This window comes from Pelophylax lessonae, assembly GCF_965119305.1.
Source record: "Pelophylax lessonae genome assembly, chromosome: 12".
NCBI lineage: Eukaryota > Metazoa > Chordata > Amphibia > Anura > Ranidae > Pelophylax > Pelophylax lessonae.
In genome coordinates, this window is record NC_138779.1 from 88,870,368 (window position 1) to 88,885,738 (window position 15,371).

The 15,371-nt window shown below is 42.4% G+C and overlaps 1 protein-coding gene across 2 annotated transcripts in view; it reads right to left on the reverse strand.

Annotated features, from left to right (window-relative positions):
* Positions 1 to 14,857, reverse strand: part of MMP23B (matrix metallopeptidase 23B) — a 48,332-nt gene extending 33,475 nt beyond the window's left edge. Inside the window, exon 1 of one of the 2 annotated variants that reach the window (XM_082274460.1) lies at positions 14,374 to 14,857. In XM_082274460.1, coding sequence (XP_082130586.1) covers positions 14,374 to 14,508 — 135 coding nt within the window. In that variant the 5' untranslated portion in view covers positions 14,509 to 14,857. The remainder of the gene's footprint in view (positions 1 to 14,373) is intronic. The other variant, XM_082274459.1, reaches the window with a different exon arrangement.
* Positions 14,858 to 15,371: the final 514 nt, after the last annotated feature.

Consider the following 15,371-nt stretch of genomic DNA (forward strand, 5'->3'; position numbering starts at 1 on the left):
AATGAGCCCTTAATGTATAAATCTTTCCAGAGTTTGCCAGCTTTTTCTGAACTCGGGGCAAACAGTTAAATACACATTTTGAGCTACTTGCCAAAGTATTTGTAATGCTGCTCAGTTAACCTTGTGATTCCATGACACCTCAGCCAGACACCACAGCTAGGTCATGGATCTTCCTGCAGTTAAGCAGAGCAGCGTGGTCAATGACCCACCCCAGCATGGTTGCACCATGAAAGGGCCACAACAATGAGATCACCCCTGTGTTCTCCTCTCCTGCAAGCATATGCATTGTGCTGAAGATAACACAAGACCAATATTGGGGCATTCTTTGTTAAAATAAATGCAATGATTTTTAGTTAAATCAGTACTGGATTACAATTTTGATTATTTTTAATTTAGAAAGGACTGGAGTGTAAGCGTACATTCAAGCCAGCTGTATAAATACAAGTAAAAATGCATAGTGCATCCCTTGTATTGTATATTGCAAATTGTAGAAAAGTGTTTAGGACAATGGTTAAATAAACAGAAACATTGTAGTTCATTCTAGCAGGCAGTTTAATATGAACAATCAGTTTGATGAATGTTTTGGTGTTTAGCCTAAATTTGGGCACTGATTTGTATGGCACTGTAAGGCCCCATGCACACTGGGCATTTAGTCCTGCTACAAAAAGCTCCGGCATTTATCTGTGAGGCGGGGGGGGGGGGGGCACAGTTGCACGGTCCAGCCCTGCTGTTGGGAGCCTGTCAAATATTATGGAGAGACTGACAGCTGCTGTGACTGGACAGTGCACCTAGCAGTACTTGAAGAGGAGCTCCAGGCTCCTCCAGAAAAAAATAAAAGTCAGCAGCTACAAATACTTTAGCTGCTGACTTTTAATATTAGGACACTTACCTGCCTAGGAATCCAGAGGTGTCTTCACCCGAGCCAATCTTTCAATCGGCTATCGGGTGCTGCCGCCATCTCCACTGAGGGAAACCTGTAGTGAAGCTGTGCTTCACAGCCGGTTCCCTACTGCGCATGCGTGAAGCGGAAAACTCAGCTAGAAGTGGGAGAGTGGGTACCTGTCAAAACCAGGTACCGGCTCTCCCCCCCCCCCCCCAAAGGGTGCCAAATGTGGCAGCAGAGAGGGAGGAGGCAGATAAGTAGAGCTTCCCCTTTTGGGTGGAGCTCGGCTTTAGGTTTAGGACAGTAATCACCCAGGATGAATGCTTGGAATGCAAGCAGTCTAAGTTCTGAACAAGTTTTCCTGAATGCATACTGCCAAAAAGGTAAGTACCACTAGGTGCACTGCCCAGCCCCATCCCGCCACAGCATCTGCCATCCTTTCAGAATTTTTCAGGCTGCCAGCAGTGGGCTGTATGGTGGACCTGTGCCCTCCACCCGCAGCTAAGTGCCAGAGCCTTATGCATCATGGCTAAATGCCCAGTGCGCAAAAGGCCTAAAGTACAAGTATTTCCTTCCCTCATAACACTTCTAACACTATTATTATCTGATTGTATACTATGACAATTAAAATATATTTCTAGGCAAAAAAAAAAAATATATATATATATATATATATATATATATATATATATATATTTAATTTTGGATAGAGTACAGGAGGGTTAGGCCCCAGTGAAATTTGTATTGCTGTCTCTGTTCCCAGTGAATACACCACACACAGTTGTCCCTGGATCAGAAGGTAAAGTGAAATCTTCCAATGGGGGATATCTGTTCCAGGGACAAATGTATTAACATGAAAAGTTCACTTACTTTGGGAATCTTCCTGTTGCGTCTCTGGGGCAGAGGTGAAGTCATAATTCCCCAATGGTACATAGACAGAAAAACCCTTCCCTACCCTATCCAACACTAATAAAAAATAGTTTTGGCTTTACATACACTTTAATGTATAGAATATCTTATAGCTCCAGTGCAACAGTCCTAAACAGGTCTCAAATACGGCTGCTATGTAATGCAAGAGCCTCATAAATGTAAAAAAAATATATTTTACTTACTTTGAGTCAAACAAATCCTCCTTCATTTGTGCCCTCTATGCTCTCCCTCCTAGGCACTGCAGCACACAGTAGGGAGGTTTAAGCAACAAAGACAGTGCTGTCAATCTATAAAGCAGTGGGAGGGACTAGGTGTGCCAGGTACTGATTGACAGCAGAATGTTAACAGCCACGCTCCCTGTAAAATATGAGTTTAGTAATAGTTGAGCCTCATTGTCCCCCCCCCCAATACAAAAGCTGCATTAGGTAGACACCACTGGCAAAATCATTTGTAAAACTTTGTGGGGGTACTAAGAGTTAGCTGGAAGTTTGGATGCCCTTACAATTTAGTGCTTCAAGTATATGCTCAGACAAAACTATTTTTTAAATTTCAGTAGAGCAAGGCAGGATTTTTTTTTTACTGTTGCCTGGGGTGCTGTTAGAGAGATTTTTTGTGACCGATTCCCCAGACTGGAAGTGAATGAAAATCTCCAACCTTTTGGTAAAGGGATTAGAGAATAGTGCTTTAAATGCTGAATATTGTTGGCTTACAGCCTTTGGTGATGGAAATTCAGTTCTGCCTCTAGGACAGTTATGGGCTAAGAATGGTCCTTCATTTTTGGGTAGCGAGTGAGCGGTTCTTTATCTGACTTTTGAATCTGACTTCTCGTTTTATTCATAGGATGTTAAAAGTGTGCTTGAGATTTTTCCCTATTTTCACCTTACCCCTTTTTAAAATTAATCTAACCAGCTGCCATTCTCTGATTTGGAGAACCAGACACAAGCCATGACATCATGCATTTAAAATGCTGATGTCATAAGACAGTAAGGGCGCTTTCACATGGGAGGCTAAGGTGGGGGTGGGGGGGCAAACCCACCCTCCAGCTACCCACCTAAATTCTAGTACAGAGCTGTGCACATTCAATGGCCCGAATATTTTGCCCTTTAGGGTCACTGTAAGTGCGCCATAACTGCAAGTCGAAAGCTTGGCTTAGGGGTGCAGTGCACATTTTAATATAGAATCCTCCTTGGGGAAGAAAAAGACATTTAGAAGGAGGCAGGATCACATCTTGCATGCCTGCCAGTTGCTGCTATAATGCCTTTTAAAGGCAATCCACTGTGAGTTGCTTTTCAGGGGGCGATAAGCACTTCTGCTAATGTGAAAGTGTCCTAATACCTTTTCCTGCATTTATTAACTTACTGGCTGCAATTCCTGTATCTTCTATGTTAACTTTAACAGTTTGTAAATTGAAATAGGTACTAAACGTATACCATGTACCTTATTTACAAAGGTTCCTGAGCAAGAACTGTTTGTGTTGCTCAGGGCAACTATAATTTTCTTCTCACTTTCCAGTAAGACACTGTGAGAATTTAAGGGAACAGCTGGGTAAAGAAGGACAATTTTTAAAACATTTTAAGTCATGAGGCCCTGGGTGAGAATCCTGTCTGGAAGATCTTGTCCACACCCAATAAAATCTTATTACATAAAATAGATAATTGTTGTGTGTGAACAAGACTGCAGCTGTGGTAAAATTGGCCTTTTTATTATGTTAAATAATTGCTGCCATTCTGCAGAAAATGTGACTATGACATGGATCAGCTATTTATACAACTGGCCAAGCTGCTGTTCTTCTAAAAACATATCATGGATACCTCTGTCCTGTACCACTACGTAATGTGAAAACAGACCCCACATTCCAACTAATGAACACTCACTGAAATCAAATGGTGGAGTGAGATTTTAGACCTGAAAATCCAGATTTGTTCACTCATTTAGCTGATAAACATAAAACCTATTCCTCATTTGAGTATTCCTCATGAATTAATCAAAAATTGTACATGCAGCATGTCCTTCCACACACTGCACTGTCCCCCTCCTTCCTATTGCTTACAATTCACAGGAGTACCCCCTGTGAGGAGGAGGACAGAAATCTTATCCCATCACCCGGCCAGGTAACAAACCATAGATAGCAAAGCAAAAGTTTCTCCAATATCTTGCAATACCTTCAATAGCACTTTACATACACATTACAAAATTATTTAAAAAATTAATGACAACTCCTCCCACTAAAAGGATCCCAGAAGTAACCTACCTGGGTTGCTTCTCTAGTTATGGTGGTAAATAAAGCAATCACGTGACGTTTTAATGCAAGATCCACACATCAATTCCCAGAAGAACATCTATTAAAATGTCCATCACTCCCACTCGGCACAACTTTTCATCATGTCTATAGGCCAAAAAGTACTTTTGCAATAGGTAGGTATACAGGTCTGTGTGCTTCTGGCCAGTTTCATTTTAATGTTTGGGTCTCTCTAAATAGCTGCAGGTCTAACAATACAGAGGTTCACAAAAGTCAGAAAGGATCCACTGTCTTTGAAACCCACCTTTTTCTTATCCATTTGTACATGTTGTAAATGGGATTTAATTAGTTTAGAATAACTGTGTACAAGAGGGTGAATTCCATATACTCCTGGTGGCCTTCATGCTTGGGTCCACCGTCCAGGTTAGAAGCTCTTAATGCTCTTAATGTTTTGTGCAATTGCCCCCACATACCACTGCTCACCTGGCTCTTGATGACTGATAAGTAAATAAACTCCATAAACCCCAGAAGGAATGCCTGCTAATCTGTGCTAATTGCCAGGACAATGTGGGTGAAAGTCTGCCTTTTGAGAGCAAGGCCTCTACATACCGGATAAGGCTTTGTTGCAAACTATAAATTTACTGATGACTTCTGCTGTTACAGTATAATTGTAAATGTCCAGTTTGGATTGACATAGCATCATTTGTTTCTTGCAGTCTTTGAGGCTTTTTGCCTGGAATTGAATGACATTTGTGGTGGTAGAGGGACAGTGGATATTTACATTGTAAGGCTGCAGTTGTCCATAACTTTCTTAAACAAGGCTTATTAGACAAAAGCTCAACTGCCAAATGGGCTGTGGCCTTGACTGTGCCTGGCTTCCTTTTTAGAAAAGTCTAGAGCAGGGGTCTCCAAACTTTCTCAAGAAAGGGCAGTTGCTCACTGGATGGCCCAACCCCGGTATTATGGCCGGATAAAGGCAAGCAAAGGGGTGCATTTGCAGTTTGGAGACTACTTGTATAGAGTATATCATCAGGGGTAAAAGACCCCTCCAGCCATATGCGACAGGCCAAGTTCATCGCGTGGAAATACATTTTAAATTACCCTCTCTCATTGTATTTCTTTAAACTGGTCATGGTAAGCCCAAGTCTTTCAAAGTTTTTGTTTGAAAAGCCTAACTATCAAGGATAATTCCCAAATGCCCCTGTAGGACTGTCCCAGCATTTTAACTTAATCCCAGATTCCCGTGGATCCAATCCATGTCCAGGCATTGGGTGCTAAAGGTCATTCAATATTCTAAACAATACTCAAAATCAACAGCGTGGAGTTCTGCATATTATGTTTGAAGTTGGGTGAAACAATGTTGGCCAAACACGCATGCCACAGCAAAGGTTTAGTTCACCTCTGTCAAAGTGACATATCTCCTTTATCATGGACTCTGTGTTAGAGGCAGAGTTCAGCTGGTCCCACAATTGTTCCATCACTGGCCTTATGCTCACCTCATGCAAGTGACACCAGCTTGTTACTATGGAAATCTGGAGCATCATGGGTGGAACCATGCTGGTTCCATAGAGTTACATGAACCAGACCTGCATTTGCCCACATAGAGACATCTTCCCACCTGGTTATGGATGATAACAGCACTGTAGCTCGACATAGGGTTTCAATCTAAAAAAAAAATTATCCTTTGTGCTGAAGTTTATTTGTATCTGTAAGACTATCATTTGTGTCACTGTAATTAAGGAATATTTTGTGAGTACAAAGACTGCATTATATGTGTGCAGTGTATGCACAAGTAGGCCCAGATTTTTTTCAGCCACTCCTATTCAGCATAATTTAACCATGTACACTGTTCTTTAACCATGCCATGTACAGTAAGGCCAGAATGATCCTTGGCTAAGGTTTCTTCCGCAGCTCCTGCGAGGAATCAAGAGCGAGGATCTTCCAACCAGTCTGGTGGATGTAAACATCCCTTGGGGGGCTTCCTCTCAGAGAAGACCAGTCATCCCAAGGGCTGATCTACTATCCTGCTTTACAGTCACAGTTTTTAATGGCTTAGCTATTGAAAGCCAGGTACTGAGGGATAGAGGTCTGTCTGGATCAGTGATCCCTACTATGGTGAAGGTGAATAGGTCATCCTCCAGCAAGATATACTATCGTACATGGAAAGTGTACATTTCTTGGTGTGAGTTGATTGGCGCTCAGCTTCGATTCTTTTTTGTAGCTCGGATCCTAACCCTTCTTCATCAGAAGTTGACCTTGAGTACCATCAAGGGCCAGGTGTCTGCCTTGGCAATCTTCTTTCAGTGACCCCTAGCCACACACTCTTTAGTTAGTACCTTCATTCAGGGGGTTCGACATGTGGCTCCACCTGTACGGTCTCTTTTGCTGCCATGGGATTTATATTTAGTACTTCCGGTTCTCCAGAAACCTCAGTTTGAGAATATTCAGGAGATTCCCTTGCCTACGTTATCCCAGAAGGTGATATTCTTGGTGGCTATTACCTTGGCCCGCAGGGTATTAGAATTGGCGGCATTATCCTGTTGCAGTCCCGATTTAGTGGTCCATAGGGATAAAGTGGTTCTTCGTCCCTGTCCATCATTCCTGCCCAAAGTTATCTCTGACTTCCATTTAAATGAGGACATTGTGTTGCCTTCCTTTTGGCCCAAGCCGGCTCATCCCAAGGAATTTGTCTTGCATACCTTGGATGTGGCTTGTGTGATTCAGGTATATCTGGCTGCTGCTGAGTCCTTTCAGAGGTCAGACTCACTTTTTATGGTTATGGACGGACCAAGAAAAGGGCTGGCAGCTTCTTTGGCTGTTATCTCAAGATGGATCAGACAGACGGTGACTCAGGCCTATTCCATTAAAGGTCAGGTTCCACCTTTCCTTATCATGGCGCATTCTGCTCAGGGGCTGAGTGCTTCTTGGGAGTTCCATCATCAGGCTTCAATATCGCAAGTTTGCAAAGCGGCCACTTGGTCGTCGGTGCATACCTTTTACAAGATTCAATGAGGTAGATACTTTGGCATCTTTGAATGCTTCTTTTGGCTGCAAAGTTTTGCAGACTGCTGTTTAAGAGGGGCTGTTCCCTCTTGAGGGGTGTTTTTTCTTTAAACTTTCATTTTTGAGACAGGGCTTCTGTGTCCTGGTTAAGGGCTCCTATGTTTAGCCTTAGGTTATTTTCCCCACCCCTCATTTTCCTTTTGGCACTGCTTTTGGATGTCCCACTAGTTATGATTTATGGAGCACTGTGTGAAAATGTTTTTTTTTGTAATTAGCATAAAATCCATTTCTCTGAGTTCATCGACGGACACATCACCCACCCCTCTATGGAGTTCTGATACTTCTAATACTGCTTGCTCCTAAACTAATCACCTAGAGCAGAGAGGGGGGTTATATACCAGCTGAGGATGGCCCATGCGCGTAGCCAGGTGTTTTTTTGCTCTGCCTAGTCCTACTCCTGGAGGAAGCAATATAAACCAATAGTTATGTTTTTTAGAGAGCTGTCCTGTGGATGAACTCAGAGAAATGGATTTTAGTGTAAGTACAAAAATCTAACGGAGTGTCCATGGGCTGTCCTGGGTTTATGACAATATCAGGTCCCTTCTTTTCACACAGTTTTATAACAGTATTCATATCTTCCAAACTGTACTGGTTGCTTTCTTGAAACTAATAGATTATTGTTCAGCATTGAATTTCACCTCCGGGGATACTAAACACAGAGTAGCTCAGATAAACTTGTCACCCAGGGAATATCTGACAGCTATCTTCCCTTCTATGTGTGCTAGTGTGGTCATGTATGATCTTATTCTCATTCAAATATATACTTATTATTAATGTGTCATGTTCCTGTCCTGTGCGGATTTGTTAAGTTTTGAATTGAGCAGAGTTCTATTATTGCCTTTTACAATCCCCATAAGTTCTGCGTATCCTTAATGGATTTGGTCAGAGATTTACGATAGGTCTGGACAGCAGAAACAGACATCCTGCCAGGACTCAGCTGTTTACAGCTCCGCACAGGCCTAAGCACTGATTTCTGGTGTCTCTGAGTTGAGATAACGGCTCTTTTGAGGCGTAAAACCTATGCATTCCAAAACTGGATGTGCAGGCTATAAAAAATTTTTTATCGTACATGAACACAACAACCGATTTTCGTTTAATTAGTACAATTTATGTCCGAAAAAAATCCTTAGAGCAAGACTATGCATGCTTGGAAACAAAAGAATACATACAAAACAATTCAACGCATGACATCCCTTCTGAAGTTGAATTCTGTTGTACAAAAACAATTATTGGCTAATCAGGGTCACAATGGCCATGGGCATCCGCAGAACTTTTTTCAGGGGGGGGGACATCATTTTAAGGTCAACCATGCTCCGCCCCTTTTTAACAATGTCATGAAGGGGGAGGGGCTTAGTCATTATACTTATTTTGAGTATTTATTTTTGAAGCATTTGTTAACCAAAAAAAAAAAAAATTGATCCTGTTCCCTTAAAGCATGTTATACAGCAGAGTGCTTGTGCTGTGTAAATTGCCCCCCCCCCAGTATCACCTAAAATACCTGGCTGATCCTGCCTGGCTATGTCCTCCCTTCTGTAAACTGACCACGGTATACCATGGCTGCTGAGCCCTGACACCGTGGTCAGTTTACGTGCCTCCGTCATCCGCAGCTCACCTGTCCTCCTCTGTCCTCTCCCCCCCCCACTCCCTGCCTGTCTGCTCTTCTGTCAGTGCCCCTCCTGCTGCTGAAGTTTAGTTTAAAGTTTCATATCCTGTCTACAGTCTGTTTAATAATCCTGTGTGCCCCCGTGTCTGTGTTTTATAAAAATAAGCCATTCTCCCCTCCTCCTCCCCTCCCAACTGACGACAGCGAGGAATCCTCGGCCCCACCCGCTGTAGGCAGCTGTCAGAGAGAGGAGAGAGCCGGTGGGTCACGTGAGCGGTGCTCGGCGCTCTGAAAACTGGTAAAGGACGCCTTATTTTTTTAAAAACACAGACACACAGGATTATTAAACAAACCAGACAGACTTTTAAGGGGAAGCTGAGATTCCAAGGGGGGGGGGGGCATTTGCCCCTACCTGCGGACGCCCATGACAATGGCCTGTCTACATGTGCTACTATTTTCCAATCATGGAGCTTTGATGTCAAAATATGATTAGACTTGCACCTGTTTCGAAGGACAAATTAGCCCAAGTCAATGTTTCTGGAGACAGCACAGAGTATGTTATGATCTATTGCAGGTTTTACACTACAATGCATGTTCGTAAATGAGCCATGCAGTAATTTTTTTTTTCAAGTATATGTTTTCAGTGTACATGTTGCCTTTCATTTGATTTTACAGGATCATAAAATGCAAAAATAGGAGGTAATTGTGAGCACAATCACACATTGCAGAGACTGTTTTATTGCTGCACACACACATTTCTTATTGTTCTATAGTCTCCTGGAGATTGTAAAGGAAATCGGACACTCATGATTTACATCATGTGCTGAACATCTGTGAGATTGTTTCTAAAAAGTTTTGTAAAGCAGTCACACTTGCTGACTATGCAGATGAGTAATAAATCTTTATGCCAAGCTCTGTTTTTTTTTTTTTTTTCTTTCAGGTCTCAGATTTTTTATAGTCTGTTTTTTTCTTTTAGGTCTCAGTTTTTTCTATTTTTATGGCTCGTACACACTATATTGTGATTCAGTAATGCTATATGCTGCAGTGATCTTTATCGTGCATTGTGGCATGCTGTATTACCACATCCCATTTATTTTAAATGGATTCCAACACAGGAGTCAATTCTGCCTATTTTATATTTTTATTTTTACATTGGGATGTTTAAAATGCATGGCAAACCATGCACAACTTGTTACAATGCATTGTGGTAAAGCCTGCAGTGAGTAATATTGGCCCCTAAGGTGTCCTAAGGTATGTGTTTAAAGTCAAATTCTTTTTTTTGTTTTGAGGGTGAATGTTGGAGGGCTCTTGTTCTTGTCCTGGTGACAAAGAGACAGATAGTCCTTGCTGTCTATTACATTCTATGGGGCACAGCACTTTAATCTCTGACGGCCAAGGGTTTCATGGATTTCCAGGTCAGTTTAATTCTAAATATTGCATAATTTTTACCAGCCCACAGACATTAGGTATTGTTTAATAGGACTGCAAAATGTGACTCCTATATTTGTTTAATTTGGGATTGGAGATTAGACATGCAAGTCCCCATCCCATAAGAAAGGCATGACTACCGAATCAGCAGTGTTTGTCTAATTACCATTAGCGAACAGATTTTTATGCCTTCCTCTGAAGCTTTTTTGGTTTTTTTTGCAACCAATGTAACTACATGAATCCTAAATAGATGATTACCAAATCAATCTGGAGGAAACTGACAGTTTTATTACTGCCTTATGGGACAAGAAGCCCTGTGTGGGAAAATCTTGCCATTGGGCTTTCCAAGAAATACAAGAATCTGAGGTTATTTTAGCTCCATGACAACTGTCTGAAACTGAAATATTGGTGCTTTCGAGCAGTTATATTTCTTTATGAGGTAATATCCAGCATGCCACAAAGTGGGACCATATAATTAACACATTAGACCTTATATACACATACACCAAGGACAGCACTTGGTGGATTATTGTGTATTAAAGTACTACTTGACCTTCAGTGTAAAATGTTACAAATAGGTTAAAAATAGATGTGATTTCATAAAATGCCCAGGAGATGCAACTTTGGCCTGTAGTGATGTTTAGTGCTACCCCTGTAGGAGCTGCTAATTAGGATGGGTCCTCTTTGGCTCAACCTGGCTCTTTGGTTCTTTGCCTCAACCATACAAAAAAAAAAAAATCTTTAGACCCTTGATCTCTCCTTGAAGGTCTCCAGTGAGCAATGGTGGGAAGCAGAGGATAAGTGGATGCTCCAGTCTCCCGGTGGCAGTGGTGCAGGTGCTAGGATGTGGGCTGTAAATCGCTGTCCCGGGTATGGTCTCCTGCGGTCAGGTGAATATTCAGACAGAGGTGCCCTTTCTCTATCTCTGTGCCAAGAGGAAGAACTTTCCCAGGCAGTTTAAAAATAAATCATCTCTTACTCCTACTACACAGTGCATTTTGGGATCTGCAGTGTAAGGACCCAATTGGCCCCCGTTATATGGCTGCCGTCTCAAAGTAAAACTCCCAGAATTCTCAGCGCTATGCATAAAAAAATCTATGGGCTTGCTTGGCTTAGGCCCTCCCCCTGATGGCTGGAAGAGAATTGTGCAGCATACCATCAGTACCTCAGTAGAGGGAAAGAAGAATAAAGGGCAATGTCTACTTCTCCATATTACTGTAGCCCAGCACCTAGCTACATACTCCCACCAACGAAAACTTTAACCAAACTGAAACAAGTAACATAAGATAAACATGAATTAGCATGTATGAAGACCTAAATAATTCTCGTTGATTTCAACAAGGGAATCTGCCACCAATTGTCAGGGGGGGGTTGGAGGTTACAGTATTTTGTTTGTTGGCCATCAATATTGGAATTGCCCACCTGGGTGTGTCGGGGGGCAAGTAGAGATCATCCCCTTCCAAATTTGTGGTAAGGAGGGTTGGCTTATCATTAGTCTTTGCATTGTGTAGATAATCTCTTCTGAAATTTCTACCAAGGTGTCATATGTCAGTATCTTTTGGGGGCCAAATGGCTTGCTCAATCCGTGGCTCCTGCCATTCAGTAGAAGCAAGGTAACAGGCTGAATCCCTGGGGTGCACACTGTGGCTCCCCTGTGATCAGTGGCAGTTCAGGGTCGCAGAGCAGCTGGTGATGTGTGAGTTTGGCTCCCTTTAAATGCGGCTCACCCGGGTCAGTCCAGCCCATTTCAACCTCCCAAATCCCAGCTAGTGTCAGCACTGCAGACAGTGGACCCTCTCAATTTGTCACCCCCCTCAAGTTGGCCCCCCCGGTTCATGTGCCCGCCTAGTTTCAGGCGTGGTCCCTACCATTCCACCTTTAAACTGTTAAAGCCCAGTTGAACCTTCAGTTTAATCAGCTATATAAATTCAAGGTGCATTAAAACTAATCATGTTTAATGCTGTATAATAATTTCATTTATAAAGCAGTAAAAAAAGTCTGTCACTTGCCAGCATGCTGCAAAAAAAGAATCGTTGCTCTCTGTCTGGAAGCAGTGGCCTTATTGCAGAGATTGAACATGCCTCCTATTCGGTCGTACCTATAGCTCTGCAATCAGCAAAGCACATGCTGCCTGCTGAAAAATTCTAGCTCTGACTCAGCAGGGGGTACCTTTCAGAAAGACCTCTACAGACGGGCCACTACTTACCCATATAGAACAAAGGGTCCTTTTTCTGCAGCATGCTAGCAGGACATGGACTTTTCTACTGTTACTGCTTCTTTAAGAAAATTACCTGCCTTTGCACACCTTTTGCTGATGCACCTGAAATGTGTTGAACTAACTGAAACCTGCATTGGGCTTTAACCCCTGTTTACATCGGCGCAATTTGACAGGTCAAATTGCATTTCAGATAGCAGCCTATTGCTGGCAATGGGAGCGTCCCAATCGGTGTAACCCCGACTTTGCGGCGCAGCACCCATTTCTAAAAATTGTTCCCGCACTACTTTTGGCGAATTCGGAGGCGATTTTAATGGACATTTGTGCATGAACCTGCACAGATGTCTTTCAAGTCATCCCCGAAGTCAGACTGAAATGCGGCTTTGAAATCGTTCATCTGAACTCGCACAATTTCAAAGTCTCGTTCAGTGTGAACGAGTGCTCAAACAAGGTTGTAGAAACTTTTTATATTGATACTGAAAATACAAAAATCTCAAACCAGAATGTATATTTTAAAACATAATTTTCCAGTCTTTTTACTGGTTTCCAAACTGCAACAAATTATATAAACAATACATTAATGTACTGCCATATTTTACTTTAAAGTGGAGCTCCAGTCGTTTTTGTGTTTATTAAAAGTTAGCAGCTACAAAAACTGTAGCTGCTGACCTTCAATTAACACACACTTACCTGTCCCATGATCCAGCCATGTACTCTTCTGAGCTGTTGCTACTCTACCTTTCCATGGCCCCAGCATCTCAACTGTGGTCACCCGGCTGTGACAGCTTGTGGCTTCACAGCCAGGTGCCCACTGCACATGTGCGAGTTGCACTACACCTTCTTAATGGTCCGGCAGTCTTCTGGACCCTGTGACATGTCCCAGAGGACTGCAGGGAGGGAGGGAGGGGGACAGGGAGGACTTCCACTCGGATCACCTAGGCGATCTGAGCAAAACTGGGAGGGGGTACTTGTCAAAACTTGGTACCCACTCCCCCCTCAAAAAAATTAAAAAATGACATGCCAAATGTGGCAGGGCAGGAGGGAAGAGGTACTTAAAGTGAAAATTCCCCTTTTGGGTGGAGCGAAGAGTGCACTAGCTCATGCTGTCCAATCAAAAGTAATTTTAGTTAATTTGCCCACTCTGAATTCTGATTGCCATTACTTACTATGCACATTCGCTATTTGCACAGTGTAATTAAACCTGTTGTCACTGCTTGCAGCAAGCTACAACTTTTTGGTCAATTGCTGCAGATTTATACTGTAAGCAGATAACAGATTTACTAAAAATAGAACATAGAAAAAAATAATAATATGGAGCTGCTGATTATGCAGCAATAAATTGATTTGCTATAAGTTTTTTCAGGAGAGCAAATTTGGAGATGTTGCTCCTGAACAGTGTGTGTCAGCAGCATGGCCGCTTGCAGTCTTCACGATGGGAGCATATAATCGAGTGACAATGCAGAAGCACAACTGGGAAACAGTTGTCACTCCACTTCCTGTCTACATGCACTCACTCCAGCATCAGCTGCACATCATTGCTTTGGACTAGCTTCCTGATGGTGACAATGAAGTATCATGCCTGAACAGTTTGTGTCAGCGGGGCCGCTTATAGTCTATACCAGGGATATGCAAACTGTGGCCCTCCAGATGTTGCAGAATTACAAGTCCCATGAGGCACAGCCACAAGTATGACACCCAGAGGCATGATGGGACTTGTAGGTTTGCAACAGCTGGAGGGCCACAGTTTGCATATATCTGGTCTATACCATGGTAGCATACTAGAGGGTGACAATGCAGAAGCACAAGAGGGAGACAGTTGTAACCCCATAACAGGAATTTCTTAAACAATGACCTTCAAAGCAGGATCATAAGTTATAATTTTAATAATGGATATATATTTAAATATATTTGAATCAACACTTGACATTTCATTAAAAAATAAAACTTATATGAAATCTTAGTGGCTAGGTTAAGCTACTTTAAGAAAAACCCAGTTTGGGGCTAACTCTTACCTGTGTCCTCTTTTCTGCAATGGTAGAAGCGGTGAAAAAGCCAGCAACTAGTACCATTAGTGCAAATGGTCCAAGAATTATACAGAGGAGTCTTCTCTGTCCACTCCCAGCATCCTCCACTCTTTGGCAGTCCATGCTGTCTGGCTAAGCTCTTCTGCTAGAACCTGACTATAATGACTCTAATCTCTCTATCAGCTGCAGGTTAACAAAAAATACTTTGCATAATTCCTACTTCTACTCTTCTGCCTAAATATCTGTATATTTCATCGAAATTCCTAATCTGCAATGTTATGTCTTCCTTCTATGTGACTGCAGATGGCTCTAGAGTCTAGCGATAATACAGTCCTGTCTGTAGACTGTCTGACTTCAGCTGCACTGCCTCTCCATCACTGCTCTTTCTAAGTTGTTCTAACTCTTCTCTTTCTCTCACTTTCGTTAAAAATCCAAGCTGAGCGTTGAGGGCTGCCAACTAGTCTTCCAATTGAAGCCAAATGTTCTCATCTTTCACAGGCAAAAAGGGTTTGGTCTTGGACTGTGTAGGGGCGAGTGTGGGGGAATCAGTGTATGCAGTCTACTTCCAGCTGACTGGCTCAGCAACAGCAGGGATAAATCTGAGCTTGACAGCTTGCTGTAAGGAAACCAAAAAAAGCACAGCATCATTAAAAAAAAAAAAAAAAGTAAAAAAAGCAAAAGCTTAATTCTGTGTAATGACAGTGTAATCTTTGAAGACAGATGGTATCAGCAGCATTTTAATGTGCATGGTGTCAGGAACTGGCTGTAGATATTAAAAAGAAACACCAAACAACAAGTGGAAATAAAACAATAAATTGCAAATGCAGGAAACGTTGCAACTGTGCTGCAGTCATGATGTTCACTGAATGCAATGCTTTTTCATGGCACTGTAGTCAATTTCACAATTTCATGGTGTGTAACCTCCCTCTCATGCTCCATTGTTTATGGGTAAGGCTGCAGTGGGCTCATAGGCAATATGTGGCAGC